The sequence below is a fragment of the Macaca fascicularis genome, chromosome 5 (assembly GCF_037993035.2).
Source record: "Macaca fascicularis isolate 582-1 chromosome 5, T2T-MFA8v1.1".
In the NCBI taxonomy this organism is placed as follows: Eukaryota; Metazoa; Chordata; class Mammalia; order Primates; family Cercopithecidae; genus Macaca; species Macaca fascicularis.
This window is the reverse complement of record NC_088379.1, coordinates 170950332-170965305: the sequence shown is the minus strand read 5'-3', so window position 1 is coordinate 170965305 and position 14974 is coordinate 170950332. Positions and strand designations below refer to the sequence as shown.

The window sequence follows — 14974 nt, the reverse complement described above, 5'->3', positions numbered from 1 at the left end:
CTGTACTTTGAATAATATGAAACTTAAATGAATACCTGAGAGGCATTTGTAAAAGGTCATTTAAACTGGGAATAAAGAAGGAAATGAGAAAACGGGAGTCGAGGTCCATTGTATTCTGAAGGCACTTTTCTGTATGACTTGGAACTCAATGGAGCTTGTGAACCATTAACTTCAATTACACTGAAAACCCCAAACAAACCCTGGACATTGTAAATCTCATTAATTTTAAACACATGAGGACCAGAATAAATGGCCTTTGAATTAACTCAATCCAAATTACTAATATTAAAACATAATTGGAATTCAGTTGCTCTAAATTGCTTGCTAGTTGCAAAGACAGAATAGATTGCTATACTAAGGTTTGTTACAATTTTATCTACTTGAGAAGTTTCAAAATAATGTTTTTATAAAGTATGATACTGAGATTGAGAAAAAAATTTTCTTGTTTTTTTTTTTATATATTTCCATAAAATCTGGGGAGTTTTATAAAATTTCAGATCTTTAAGAAGGAAATTTTACTTTGAGTTGCTTAAACTAAATGTTAAATTCCGAACACAAAAGTGCAAACCATTAAATACAGCTAACAATATATTATATTTAGTAAAATTATAATTTCCGTGTTTCTAGGTTTCTTACCGCAACCATTTCTATAACGATGAGGCTAAGCACAATTTTAATATTAGCCTAATAATAATGAAAATATATGAAAATAGGAAGAAATACATTGCTAAATAAAAAGATATAAAAGTGCTGCTAAAATGAGACTACGTTTTCCAAACACAAAGAAAAATTATTTTGAAAAATCTGCCCCTTTTTGGAGGTCTTGTATCATTATTTCCATCCACCTGTAGAGAGCAAAGTCACTGTATAAAAGTATTACTATAATTAAAAGTGTTGTTTGTACCAGCCTTTATAATATCTGACTAGATTTTATGTAAGATTTAATTGTTTGCAGGCAACGTTTCATCAGGGCCCCTCTTATTAATATCCTAATGTTAAGTAAAATATTACTAAACCTATGTCAAATGGTAAGGCCTTCTTCTTCAAGTTACATTTGCAGAAAACGATGAAAAATAGATCACATACCACTTAATCCAATCCACATTGAAAATCTGTAATATACACACACAACATGTGAATACTTATACCTGAGAAAAAATGTGCTTTGAAGCCCTTCTTGGATACAGTATTGTCAGATTTGAATTCGATTCTCATATTGTTGAACTGGGATGTGATCACCTCAGGCACTTCAGCGCCACAGAATTTGCCATGCAATTTAGAATCAGAGGAAAGACCACTCCAGATCTCCACATAATCATATTTGCAAACCTAGAAAAAAATGTGGTTATCAGTTGCCAGATGTGTGAGTACAAGATGATTGACATTTAGCTTAGAAAAATGTATCTTGTTTTTCCCATTTTACTCTTATGGTAGTCAAACTAGAACTAACAGGTAAGGAAAAAATCAGGCCAGACACGGTGGCTCGCTCCTGTAATCCTAGCACACAACTACTATCAATAGAAATAGCTCTTTCCATTGTAGAGATGAGAAAACTGAAGTTCAGAGATTTTTATACAGCTCGTCCAAAATGATGCTTGTCATACATACATGGCACTGTGGTGATTAACAAAAAGGAGTTTGGCTTAGTCCAGTGCTGTCTCCCAGAAACACCACATTCTAATGAGAACAGCACCATTAGTAACTTTAAAAGAGAAAGAGGGATACTTGATGTATAATAATAAAGGTTATTTGCCTTTAAAACTTACTAACAGGACTGATATTTCTTAATTTCTTTTTGTTGCTGAGTGCTGTGAAGTTACTCTGTAGGACTGCTGCAGGACTGCAAACACATAGGAACGCTATTCCGTGCAAAGGAGGTAAGAATTTATATTAAAATAAGATAGCCTCATTCTGATTTATATATAATATACCAACACCACCAAAATGGAAGAAGCTAAATGAATACCAGGTATTTTTAAGCAATTTTATGGTCACTAACAGATGTTTCCATAATACACTTTTCCAAAGTTCCAACAGGGCACACGTTCAAGAACAAATCTTGCATGAATGACCTTATTACATAAATGTGTAATTAGCAAGGTTTAACAATGCATATGATTGAACCCTGGGGCATGATCTGTGCTTTGAAATATGTCAACTCAAATTACTGGTTCTTGTGATATTAATTAGGTGATAAATAAGCAAAATGCTGCTAGGGAAAATGAAATAAGTTTTCTACTGACTTTGTTACAATTGCAATTTTTGTTTGGAGAGTTCCAACATAGTATAAAAGACTGTTTCCAAGGCTAAAGATGTCGCCATTGACTTTCCTTTGCAATATCAATATAATGAATAAAATAATGATGTTTTAAGCCTAACCCATTATTCTGTAAGTCAAGTTTTTGCTCAGGCCTTTTATTTTAAATAGCTAAGTTGTCAAACTATGAACATACAGAGAATTCTGTAACAGCTTTCTACACAGTAGCACCATTATAAATTAAAGAACACAAGAATATGTGAACAGAGTTTGTAAAGAGCCCTTCTATGAATGGTGACCCTATGAGAATAATGCTTAAAGAACACAAAACCTTAGTTACATAAAGCCATCTCCCCTGCTTTCTCCTGAACGCAGACCTCTAGACTTACTACAAATATCTATCGATTAATAAATCAAAATGTCACGCCCAACACAGTAATAGCTTAAGGGAAAACAATGGGAGTAGATGTGATTCAACACTAAATTCATATCAAATTGCAGAATTGGTAAGGACATTCCCATTTTCAAAAGGTGCATTTTCAAAAGGTGTAGCTCAAAAAAAAAAAACCTCTCTAAAAATAGTATAAAAATTATTTTCTTTACTTATTAAAAGAAAATGATATTTCAGGTGGATAAAGTATGTTAAAATGATAAATTGCAGTCTTATTATAAAACTTACATATAATGTAAAAAAGAAGCTCAAGTGGCTCATTGAGTTCCAAGATTCTACAATTCCTTGAAATATGTAAGTTCATCCCTTTCTTTTTTTTTTTTTTTTTTTTTTTTTACTTTTTAAAATTATACTTAAATTCTAGCGTACATGTGCACAACATGCAGGTTTGTTATGTATGTATACATGTGCCATGTTGGTGTGCTGCACCCATTAACTCATCATTTACATTAGGTATATCTCCTAATGCTATCCTGCCCCTTTAACCCCACTCCACAACAGGCCCCTATGTGTGATGTTTTCCACCCTGTTTCCAAGTGTTCTCATTGTTAAGTTCCCACCTATGAGTGAGAACATGCGGTGTTTGGTTTTCTGTCCTTGCGATAGCTTGCTGAGAATGATGGTTTCCACCTTCATCCATGTCCCTACAAAGGACATGAACTCATCCTTTTTTATGACTGTATAGTATTCCATGGTGTATATGTGCCACATTTTCTTAATCCAGCCTGTCATTGATGCACATTTGGGTTGGTTCCAAGTCTTTGCTATTGTGAATAGTGCCACAATAAACATGTGTGTACATGTGTCTTTATAGCAGCATGATTTATAATCGTTTGGCTATATACCCAGTGATGGGATAGCTGGGTCAAATGGTATTTCTAGTTCTAGACCCTTCAGGAATCACCACACTGTCTTCCATAATGGTTGAACTTTATGGTTTATGGCCCCATCAACAGTGTAAAAGCATTCCTATTTCTCCACATCCTCGCCAGCACCTGTTGTTTCCTGACTTTTTAATGATCACCATTCTAACTGGAGTGAGATGGTATCTCATTGTGGTTTTGATCTGCATTTCTCTGATGGCGAGTGATGATGAGCATCTTTTCACGTGTCTGTTGGCTGCATAAATGTCTTCTTTTGAGAAGTGTTTGTTCATATCCTTCACCCACTTTTTGATGGGGTTCTTTGATTTTTTCTTGTAAATTTTTTTAAGTTCTTTGTAGATTCTGGATAATAGCCCTTTGTCAGATGGGTAGATTGTAAAAATTTTATCCCATTCTGTAGGTTGCCTGTTCACTCTAATGGTAGCAAATCAATAAACGTAATCCATCATATAAACACAACCAAAGACAAAAACCACATGATTATCTCAATAGATGTAGAAAAGGCCTTCGACAAAATTCAACAGCCCTTCATGCTAAAAACTCTGAATATACTAGATATTGATGGGATGTATCTCAAAATAATAAGAGTTATTTATGAGAAACCCACAGCCAATATCATACTGAATGGGCAAAAACTGGAAGCATTCCCTTTGAAAACTGGCACAAGACAGGGATGCCCTTTCTCACCACTTCTATTCAACATAGTGTTGGAAGTTCTGGCCAGGGCAATCAGACAGGAGAAAGAAATAAAGGGTATGCAATGAGAAAAAGAGGAAGTCAAATTGTCCCTGTTGCAGATGGTGTGATTGTATATTTAGAAAACTCCTTCATCTCAGCCCCAAATCTCCTTAAGCTGATAAGTAACTTCAGCAAAGTCTCAGGATATAAAATCAATGTGCAAAAATCACAAGCATTCTATACACCAATAACAGACAAACAGAGAGCCAAATCATGAGTGAACTCCCTTTCACAATTGCTTCAAAGAGAATAAAATACCTAGGAATCCAACTTACAAGGGATGTGAAGGTCCTTTTCAAGAAGAACTATATGCAACTGCTCAACAAAATAAAAGAGGACACAAACAAATGGAAGAACATACCATGCTCATGGATAGGAATAATCAATATAATGAAAATGGCCATACTGCCAAAGGTAATTTATAGATTCAATGCCATCCCCATCAAGCTATCAATGACTTTCTTCACAGAATTGGAAAAAACTACTTTAAAGTTCATATGGAACCAAAAAGGAGCCCGCATTGCCAGGACAATCCTAAGCCAAAAGAACAAAGCTGGACGCATCATGCTACCTGACTTCAAACTATACTACAAGGGTACAGTAACCAAAACAGCATGGTACTGGTACCAAAACAGAGTTGAAGACCAACGGAACAGAACAGAGCCCTCAGAAATAATACCCCACATTTTCAACCATCTGATCTTTGACAAACCTGACAAAAACAAGAAATGGGGAAGGGATTATCTATTTAACAAATGGTGTTGAGAAAACTGACTAGCCATATGTAGAAAGCTGAAGCTGGATCCCTCCCTTACACCTTCTACAAAAATTAATTCAAGATGGATTAAAGACTTAAATGTTAGACCTAAAACCATAAAAACCCTAGAAGAAAACCTAGGCAATACCATTCAGGACATAGGCATGAGCAAGGACTTCATGACTAAAACACCAAAAGCAATGGCAACAAAAGCGAAAATTGACAAATGAGATCTAATAAAACTAAAAGGCTTCTGCACAGCAAAATTTCATTACATTTCAAACTTTAATTATCTTTAAGGGAACATAGAAGTCAGCTACCTCTTTTTTACCCAAAAGCCACTAGTAAAAAGCTAAAACTTCCTTGGTTACTACAGGTAGAATTAAGAGGAAAAAAAATTAAAAGGAAAGAGGCCAGGCGCTATGGCTTATGCCTGTAATCCCAGCACTTTGGAAGGCTGAGGCAGGCAGATCACTTGAGGTCAGGAGTTCAAGACTGGCTTTGCCAACATAGTGAAACCCAAGTTCTACTAAATACAAAAATTAGCTGGGTGTGGTGGTGCATGCCTGTAATCCCAGCTATTCAGGAGGCTGAGGCAGGAAGAATTGTTTGAGCCTGGGAGGTGGAGGTTGCAGTGAGCCAAGATAGCACCACTGTTCTCTAGCCTGGGCAACAGAGTGGGACTCCATCTCAAAAAAAAAAAAAAAAAAAAAAAAGGAAAGAAGGAAAAGTAGGCAGTAAAAAAGGAAGAAGCAAAGATAGACACACAAAAGCAAAACTATGGTATAAAACCCACAAATACTACCAACAATTATTGCTTCAGTGGCACAGATACATTACATTTCTGTTCTCTGATATACATCAGAGACAAAAGTGTCCAACTGACATACATCAAAGAAAAAGTAATTTTTGTGGGTTAATTTTATTTTATAAATGGATAAAAATCATGTTCATTTAATAAACATCAAAAACGTTGTTCAGAGAAAGGATGCAAAGGAAGTCAGAAAAAGAAGAGAACGTACAGAAGATTAAACAAAACAAACATTTATAACCTTTCCTCTGGAATTAAACCAGTGTTGACCAGTCATACAAAGGACATTTTTCTAAAAGTTCCCATTTCAGGCTTGACATTCCATTTGAATTTGATGTGTGTGTGTGTGTGTGTGCACTAGCACAAGGGAATTTTCAAATAAATGATTTCACTTGTTTAAATGTAATCACCTGACAGAAACTGTACTTTTAGTAGAGTAAGCTATATTCTGTATAAAAAAAAAAGATAGCTTTAGATAAATACATCTTTTACTGAAATTAAAAAATTAATCTTTCTTTCTTTGTGAACTACGAGCACATTCATAATGAAAAGCTATGTATATAATGACAATATACCCATTTCCATAAGTAAAATATGCCATGTTCTTCCAAATGATATTTTTGTTATGACTCAGCCAGAGGGTTTTGGTTATTTTTTCTAGAAGTGCCTATGTGACATGAAGGTGATACTAAACACTCCATAGTTATTTAAGAAATCAAGAAAATGGTAAATATTAAATACACTAAATAAAAACTCCTTCTAGGTAATCTTCAATCTTCCAGAAAGAGTCTAAATTATCATCCAATGCCAACAAGATTCATAAGCAGTTGCAGAAATGAGCAGTAGGACAAAGAAAGAATACAATGTCTATGCTATTTTACTGCATCTTTCTTTTTCTTCTTCTGTTTCTTTTTTTTTAAATTTGACAGTTTGCCTTCAGAGAGTTCCAAAACATGATTTTTAAAAATTACAGTTGTTGTTCACTTACTTCATTGCCTTCCAATTCAAAAAACTCAAACTTCACAGAAATTCTGTACTGGGTTGGTGCAACCACTTGCCACACACAGTTCTTATTAGGAGGATACTCCTTGGGCCAGCCGGGGGTGGTTATGGTGCCGTTAAGTTTGGTAAGAAGTCCACCACAAGCGGCTAGAAGAAAAGAAAAGAAAAAGGTATATTCTCCCCATAAAGTCACCCACTTCTTAGCACCTGTCCATTAATTAATACCAAAACACCTCAGCACTAAATTTCAACCATCTTCTGCATTTTAATATCCAGAAATGGCAGTCTCTGTTCCTTGGTCTTTATACAAGTACTGTAGTCATTAAATCTCATTTTTAAAGTGTTATTTTGTAGCTTAAGAGCCGAGAATATTATGGCCATACTAAATTTTAGTAGCTTTAAAGTAGGGGGAGCAATTTAAAAAGAGGAAAAAAAACCTGGATCTCAGTTTTCTTATCTTTAGAGTTGGTCTAAGAATATCTTGTAGTGCCTTGGCCACTGTAGAATTAAGGAAAAAATAATATTTTTTTTTGTCAGAATTGAGAAGGGTGTTAGGAGATATAAGGAAAATATACATGTAAAGCATGATATAGGCTGATGTAATAAAACCGAATCAATTGTTCATTTCCTCAAACTTTTTTTCAAAGACAAGTAACTCAGTATTACCTGAGCTACCAGACAAGATAAATTAAGGTAAATAGAACATACTTGTTATTCCAAAAAGTCCCATTTAAATACTGATTTTCTTTTTAAATAGATCTATGATGATTTACTTTTAAAAGGTTCTATTTAAATTTCTTCTCTTCCTTATTGACAGTGAAATTAGCAAAATCATGGTATCCAAAAGCAAGCTGAGTGAAAAGAACATACACTGTACACTGTTCATAATTAATTCCTAAGGAGTCAAGAGTTACCTAAAATAACTGGTCCCTTTTTTGTCTTTGTGCGTGTATGTGTGTGTGTGTGTGTGTGTGTGTGTATACACATATACACATATGCTATATTTGAGTACATACAAACACTACCTGTACATTTACCACTTTCTTGGTAAATTGTGATAAAGTTAGTATTTCTAGTTGCTCCACAAAAACAGTAGTCTTGTTATTTTTTGATTGTCTCATATACAATGTCCTCTTTTAAAAATATACTGCTTCATTACTAGGTCTTTTTTATTCTGGTAAAGGGGGAAAATTAGTAGTTTAATAGGTGGGATAGAGACTTCTGGAAGTCAAATAGGAAAGTTCAAACTTTTAAAAAGAAACAGGAAGTCTCTGATTTTTGCTGAATAGGTCAGCAGAGGGGTATGCATTAAGCAAATAATGCTTTCCCCTTTGCCACTTATTATATCCTCTATTACAGGTACAGTAGAAAACAGGTGCTCATTTTCAGAGGACTAACATTTTGGAGGGGGACACCAACAGTAAACCAATAAATACATAAATATAAATAATGTTAAACTGCTACACATTCTATGAAGATGAACTTTGCCGAAATTTTTAAAGAGGAATAAAGGAGGAATAGACTGGAGGAAGAAAGATCTTCCAATTCATCCTGCCTGTAATAGCAGTATGGGGCCTGTAATAGGATGGAGGTAGGGAAAGTAAAAAGGAGTTAGCTTTAAAATCTGAAGGAAGAGATCATAGGTAATGATAACAAAACATTGTACAAGGAACCTCATTTTAGAATGTAAATAGGAAATGCAGATAACCATGACAAATATGTCTTTTAAAAAAATCAATCATTTATTAATAAAACACATATTTATATCCTGCTTTATGCCTGACTGTGCTAGATGTTAGAGATGTACAGATGATTCTGACTCAGGACTTCTCATTTTAATAAGGGAGACATACCTATAGACTATATTAAGAAAAAGTAAAAACAAATGATGGATAGATGGATGGATGAAGAAATGGGAGGATGAATAGATAGATGGGTGAGTGAAATTCTAGATCTAGATAGAGACGGAAATATATCTAGATATATTAACGTACATATACATGGTGGGCTGATATGACAGACGAATGAATGAATGATGGTAGGATGGATAGATAAAAATCTAGATCTAGACAGAGATAATTACAGATATATTAATATATACAAACACAGTGGCCTGGTGAATGGATGGATGGATGGATGGATGAAAGGAAGGATGGATATAAAACTAGGTCTAGATGTAGATTTATGTATAGATGAATCTAGATAGAAACAGATATAGATAAATTTATTTATATATGTGTATATATGTGAAATGGTTTGGCTGTTTCCCCACCCAAATCTCATCTTGAATGATAGCTCCCATAATTCCCACATGTCATGGGAGGGATCTGGTGGGAGGTAACTGAATCATGGTGGGGGGAGTCTTTTCCATGCTGTTCTCACAATAGTGAGAAAGTCTTACAAAATCTGATGGTTTTATAAAAAGGAGTCCCCTGCACATGCTCTCTGGCCTGCTGCCACATACGACGTGCCTTTGCTCTTCTTTCGTCTTCTCCCATGACTGTGAGGCCTCCCCAGCCATGTGGAACTGTGAGTACATTAAATCTCTTTCCATTATAAATCACCCAGTCTTGGGTATGTTTTCATTAGCATAATAAATATGTTAATATGTCTGTATTAGCAGCGTGAGAATGGACTAATACAGTGTGTTTTACATATGTAAACAAGGTGGTCTGGTAGTCAAAGGAGGAAAGGATCGATTCTATAAAAAGAATCCAGGTGAGGTTTCACATCAGCTGTGACTATGAATTGAGTCTTACTAATTGAAGAAAGAGGTCACTATAGGATAAAGGGAAGGAAAGAGGAAAACAGATAGAGAATGAGAATATAAGAAATAAAGAATTGTGGGGGGTGGGGGTCCAGGAAAGAGTGCAGTCATACCTTCACAGCTCCTCCTGTCTGGGCCCAGCTCATAGCCAGGCTCACAGGCACACTGGTAACTGCCCAGGGTGTTCAGACATCGCTGCTCACAGCCTCCACGGTCAGGTTTGGCACATTCGTCTTCCTCTATGAAAATGGCCATAGTTACAGAACAACTATACATATATATACACATATGTATGTATGTGAAATGGTTTGGCTATGTCCCTACCCAAATCTCATCTTGAATGATAGCTCCCATAATTCTCACGTGTCATGGGAGGGACCTGGTGAGAGGTAACTGAATCATGGTTGCGGGGGTCGTTTCCATGCTGTTCTTGTGTGTGTGTGTGTGTGTATATATATATATATATATATATATATATATATATATATATATATATATGAGGGTGCAAATCTTTCTAAAAAACTACCATGCTTAATGGTTCCAAATAAAATGGAAACAATTCTTTGCTTCCATTGCTTCCATCAACTAAGGAGCAGGAACAACGTATCAGCCCCTGATGGATAATGTATAAATTTCATGTTGCTGCTACCTAAGCATTGTCAAAGAACCCAGAGAAGGCCTGGAAACCTATAGCTTGGCCAACTGAAGATCACTTTATCTCAGACTCAGTGTGTGTTTTTCTGAATTTGAAGTCAAACGAGGATAATGAAGCCTAGGCTTTTTTCAGAATGAAATTTAAAAACTTACTAAAAAGCATAGCTTCAGCAATGCTGATTTTACATTATAACTTGATAGAAATATCCGCAAAAATTCTTTTAAAGAAATATCATTATTAAGAAATAGATTGTGGTGAACATAAATTAAAAAGTATAAAATTCAGAAATTGACTGGATCTCTTTAAATTTAAACATTGTGTTTCTTATATAGACATTTTGCTCCAGAAAATATGATAACCCCATATTTTAATAAAATATATACTGTATAATTGTATATTAAAACACAAAAATATACATAAATTATATATATATATAATATATACTATTTTAAAAAATGTATATGACCGGATACTCCATAATCTCACTCTTCAGGAATAATCTAATGTGAGACTAATAGTAAACATTCTCTGAAGAAATTATGCATCAGCAACACACTAAGCATTTTGATAAATAAATATATGAATATCACATGAAAGAAGCTTAATAGCATGTTTCTTCTATGAAATATATCACATACAGAAAATTTCAAACACGTAAATGGAGATTTTAATGAATTCTTTCAATGCCTGTAGTAAAAGTGCCAAGTTTTTCTACCTTGCAATTCCTATAATGAATAAAATAGCTCCCAAGGAAAAATCCATTATACTGTTCTTCTTTAAATTATGGCAATATTTGCATATCTGTCACTCTAAGTTTTGCAATACACAATTGAATCCTTTATCCTATCCTATATCATTTATCCTATAAAAATCAATATGGAGGAAAATTTTGTTTTCTCTTCCCATAGAAAAATTTTATTCTATAATGACACACAACATAAGTGTCAATGAATTTCCTAAATCCATATGTGATGTTAACATTTTCTCCAAAATATTTGCTTTCTTTTCACCTCACAATATATACAAAATATGGAACATAAGAATAAACTGAAATGTAGTTATGCAATTCAAAATCAAAGCTGATCAGAGATAATTGTTTGTCAAAAAGACATTTTAGATATCAGAATATTCTACTAAGGGGGCCATAAATTATTTCCAATGTGAGGGAAGACTAGTCCGAAAGGGAGTAATGCTGGCACCTGGAAACAAATAGATAAACTTCATGTCAGTAACCTTCTTCTGTTCATGAATTCTTGGTTGGTTATTTGCATTACAAATATTTTCTTTCTGTCTGTATATTCTTTTTTGGAACTTGCTGTTTTGACTGTTTCATAAAAAACAGATGGTAGAATATCCTAATGGAATTCCTACCCTGTGCCACAAAGTTCTAAACTCTAGTATTTTGTTAATAACCTTTTCTATCAAAACTCTCCAAAATACCCTTATTCATATTCAACTTTCAATACAACTTTTTCTAGTTCTCCCCTAATTCAAAGCTAAATGTTACAATTATACTTGATAAAGAAAATCTCACATTTGAAAATTATTTCAAATTACCTTTAAAAAAGTTAGCAGCAAACCCTGCTTTGTTCACAGTTCCATCAGAAACAAACTTCATCCACAAAGTATTGGAGGTAGATCTTATATCTTCAGGTTTGTCATAACCACAGAAACGCCCTATCAAAGGGCTATTTTCACTGGTTCCATCTCTAACTTCCAGGTAGTCATAAGCACAGTTGTCATGCCTTTCAATCTGCAACAGAAAATAATATGTGAACATTTTTGTTTATAGATAAAATATTTTCTGTAGGAGGTTAGATGTTTTCTCAGTGCCATACTTTTGATTTGTTAATACAAAAAGTTATTTGTATCAAATGAGTATACTTGAATGTTTCTCATGAGTGTACACTGTAGTAGCCATGAACAAAGAATGTTATTCTAGTAGACAGGGAAGGATAAAAAATAACTATGAAACAGTACATTCACATGAGTCAGGATCAACAGAAATTAATTGCCTTTTAAAAGAAATTAAACTACAAGTAGAAATTCTTCATTCAATAGAGGCTGAAAAAAATCCAAAATTAAAAATTATCACTAAAAATCTGGGTCTGATATGCTGCCACAAATAATACATAATTTCTTCTGAATCATAATTATAAAAATTGTTCCACAGTCTTTCAATAAAATCATTATTTTATTCCCAGAAAATTTGGATTCAAATTCTCTGAACAAATGTAGCACTATTTTTGGTTATAAATCTCTTTTTGAAAGGAAAATCTGATAATATGGGATTACTCCTTAGTCTATTGAATTCTTTCTCCATAATTAACCTGGTTGTGTAGAGGAAGACTACTACATAGTAGAATCAACAGTGGTTTTCTCTTTCCCAAGGAAATATGGCCTTGTTTGGATGAGGATTTTTACCTCAACACACTCCTCTCAACCCAGATAATCAGGGGAAAGAAACTCAATCTCTTTCTTTAAAAATTGAATGCAAATATTAGGTCAGACTATTGGCCTATGACACTTTATGAGGGAACTACATGTTCATGGACCCATGTTTCAGCCCTGAGCTTCTAAAAACAAACCACCAAAAAAATCAAAATTTATAAATTGTTTTAAAAATTGTAAGACAATTTTTATGTAAAATTCTTGCTTTTCACCTTTTATAGAAGTTGACCACTAGAGTTAAGTCTTCATAGATTCACCTGCTTATTGGATATTTAAAACTAGAAAGCAAAGACATCTACAATGAAAACACCATGAAAAGTATCAAACGTTGTCAATTATCACTCAACATACAATTCACTAGTTTATGGAACTCTGTTACTAGTGTTAAGGAATACACAGAATGTCATGAAATATCGGGGAATGTCCACGGAACTGCAACTTGAACGCATGAAACATGAAACTGCTGGTATAGTTGGTGGAAAAATCTGTTTCTGCCTTATCAATACACTAACAATAATAATCTCCAAATTAGATAGTATAAAGACAAACAAACAAACAAAAACACTTTGAAGCACAGATTTCGTTAGAACTAGGTACTACATTTGCTGCTTCCTAGTCACAAAATACTCGGTGCCTAGTCTCCACTAGGCACTCTCCCTGCTTGGTATGCATCATTCAGAAAAATGTCAAATAACCTTGTCCTCCTGGTGCTTGCATTCTACTGATGAGTAGCCAGAAAAGGAACAATAAACAAAATAAATAATTAAATCATAAAATGTTAGAAAGTCATCAATTCAATGGAAAAATAGAAAGCGTAGCAAGATAAGAAATGTGAGAAGATGTCTATGGCCTTACCACTCTGAAGGTTCCTGATATGATCTGATCTCAGAAATTAATTAAGAACAGGCCTGGTTAGTATCAGGATGAGAGAAGTGTGAGAAGTTGGGTTGGGGAGAGAAGGCTGTAATTTTAAGTTAGGTGCTCATTGGGTACCTGTCATAAATCCATATTTTTCCTAAAAATAAATTCTTTGGTGTGTGTGCAATTATGGGAATAAATGGAAAATATTTATATAAAGAATATCTAATTTTAAAAGCACTTTTTAAAACTGTAACTCAATTAGTCACCAGGGGTGACAAGCCCAATTTGGCCAAACATATATATATAAAGTATATATGAATATATATAATATATATGAATATATATAATATATATGAATATATATGTATACATTATATATACACACATATATATTTTATACACACACATATACACATAATACATATATAATATATACACACATATATTATACATATATAATATATACACACATATATTATACATATATAATATACACACACATATATTATACATATAATATACACACACATATATTATACATATATAATATATACACACATATATTATACATATATAATATATACACACATATATTATACATATATAATATATACACACATATATTATACATATATAATATATACACACATATATTATACATATAATATATACACACATATATTATACATATATAATATATACACACATATATTATACATATATAATATATACACACATATATTATACATATATAATATATACACACATATATTATACATATATAATATATACACACATATATTATACATATATAATATATACACACATATATATTATACATATATAATATATACACACATATATATTATACATATATATACATAAAACCTCTTATCTCAGTCTTTAATAGAATCCCTTCAAAATCAGGGTTCTCTGTAAATATGAGAACATTTCCAGATGGCCAAAGGCTGTTCTTGGTCAAGGGGACAACATAGAAAATAATATATCCGATTTCAAGTTGTAGAGTTTGATAACAGAATAAACGACAAAAGCTGTAGACAAAATAAGCAAAGGTCTTGGCAAACCAAACTATCCTCCCCTGCTTAAAGCAGCACAGAATGAACTGCACCTGATTCACAAATCATATTGGAAGAGGGGGGAGAAAGAATGAGATAGAAAACCACAAGAATTGAGAATACACAATGAAGGAAGCAACATCTTGTACTAGAAGGTCCATTAATAAAAATAATATTACAACCAGGCACAGTGGGTCACCCCTGTAATCCCAGGACTTCAGGAGGTCTTGGCAGGTGGATCACACGGTCAGGAGTTCAAGACCA

The 14974-nt window shown here is 33.5% G+C and overlaps 1 protein-coding gene across 2 annotated transcripts in view; it reads right to left on the bottom strand.

Annotated features, from left to right (window-relative positions):
- TLL1 (tolloid like 1) overlaps nt 1-14974 on the bottom strand; it is a 225490-nt gene that overhangs the window by 34740 nt on the left and 175776 nt on the right. For both annotated transcript variants that reach the window (XM_005556244.5, XM_005556245.5), the window contains 4 exons: nt 11880-12075; nt 9781-9906; nt 6887-7047; nt 1149-1329 (listed from right to left, as the gene is read on the bottom strand). In XM_005556244.5, coding sequence (XP_005556301.2) covers nt 1149-1329; nt 6887-7047; nt 9781-9906; nt 11880-12075 — 664 coding nt within the window. The remainder of the gene's footprint in view (nt 1-1148; nt 1330-6886; nt 7048-9780; nt 9907-11879; nt 12076-14974) is intronic.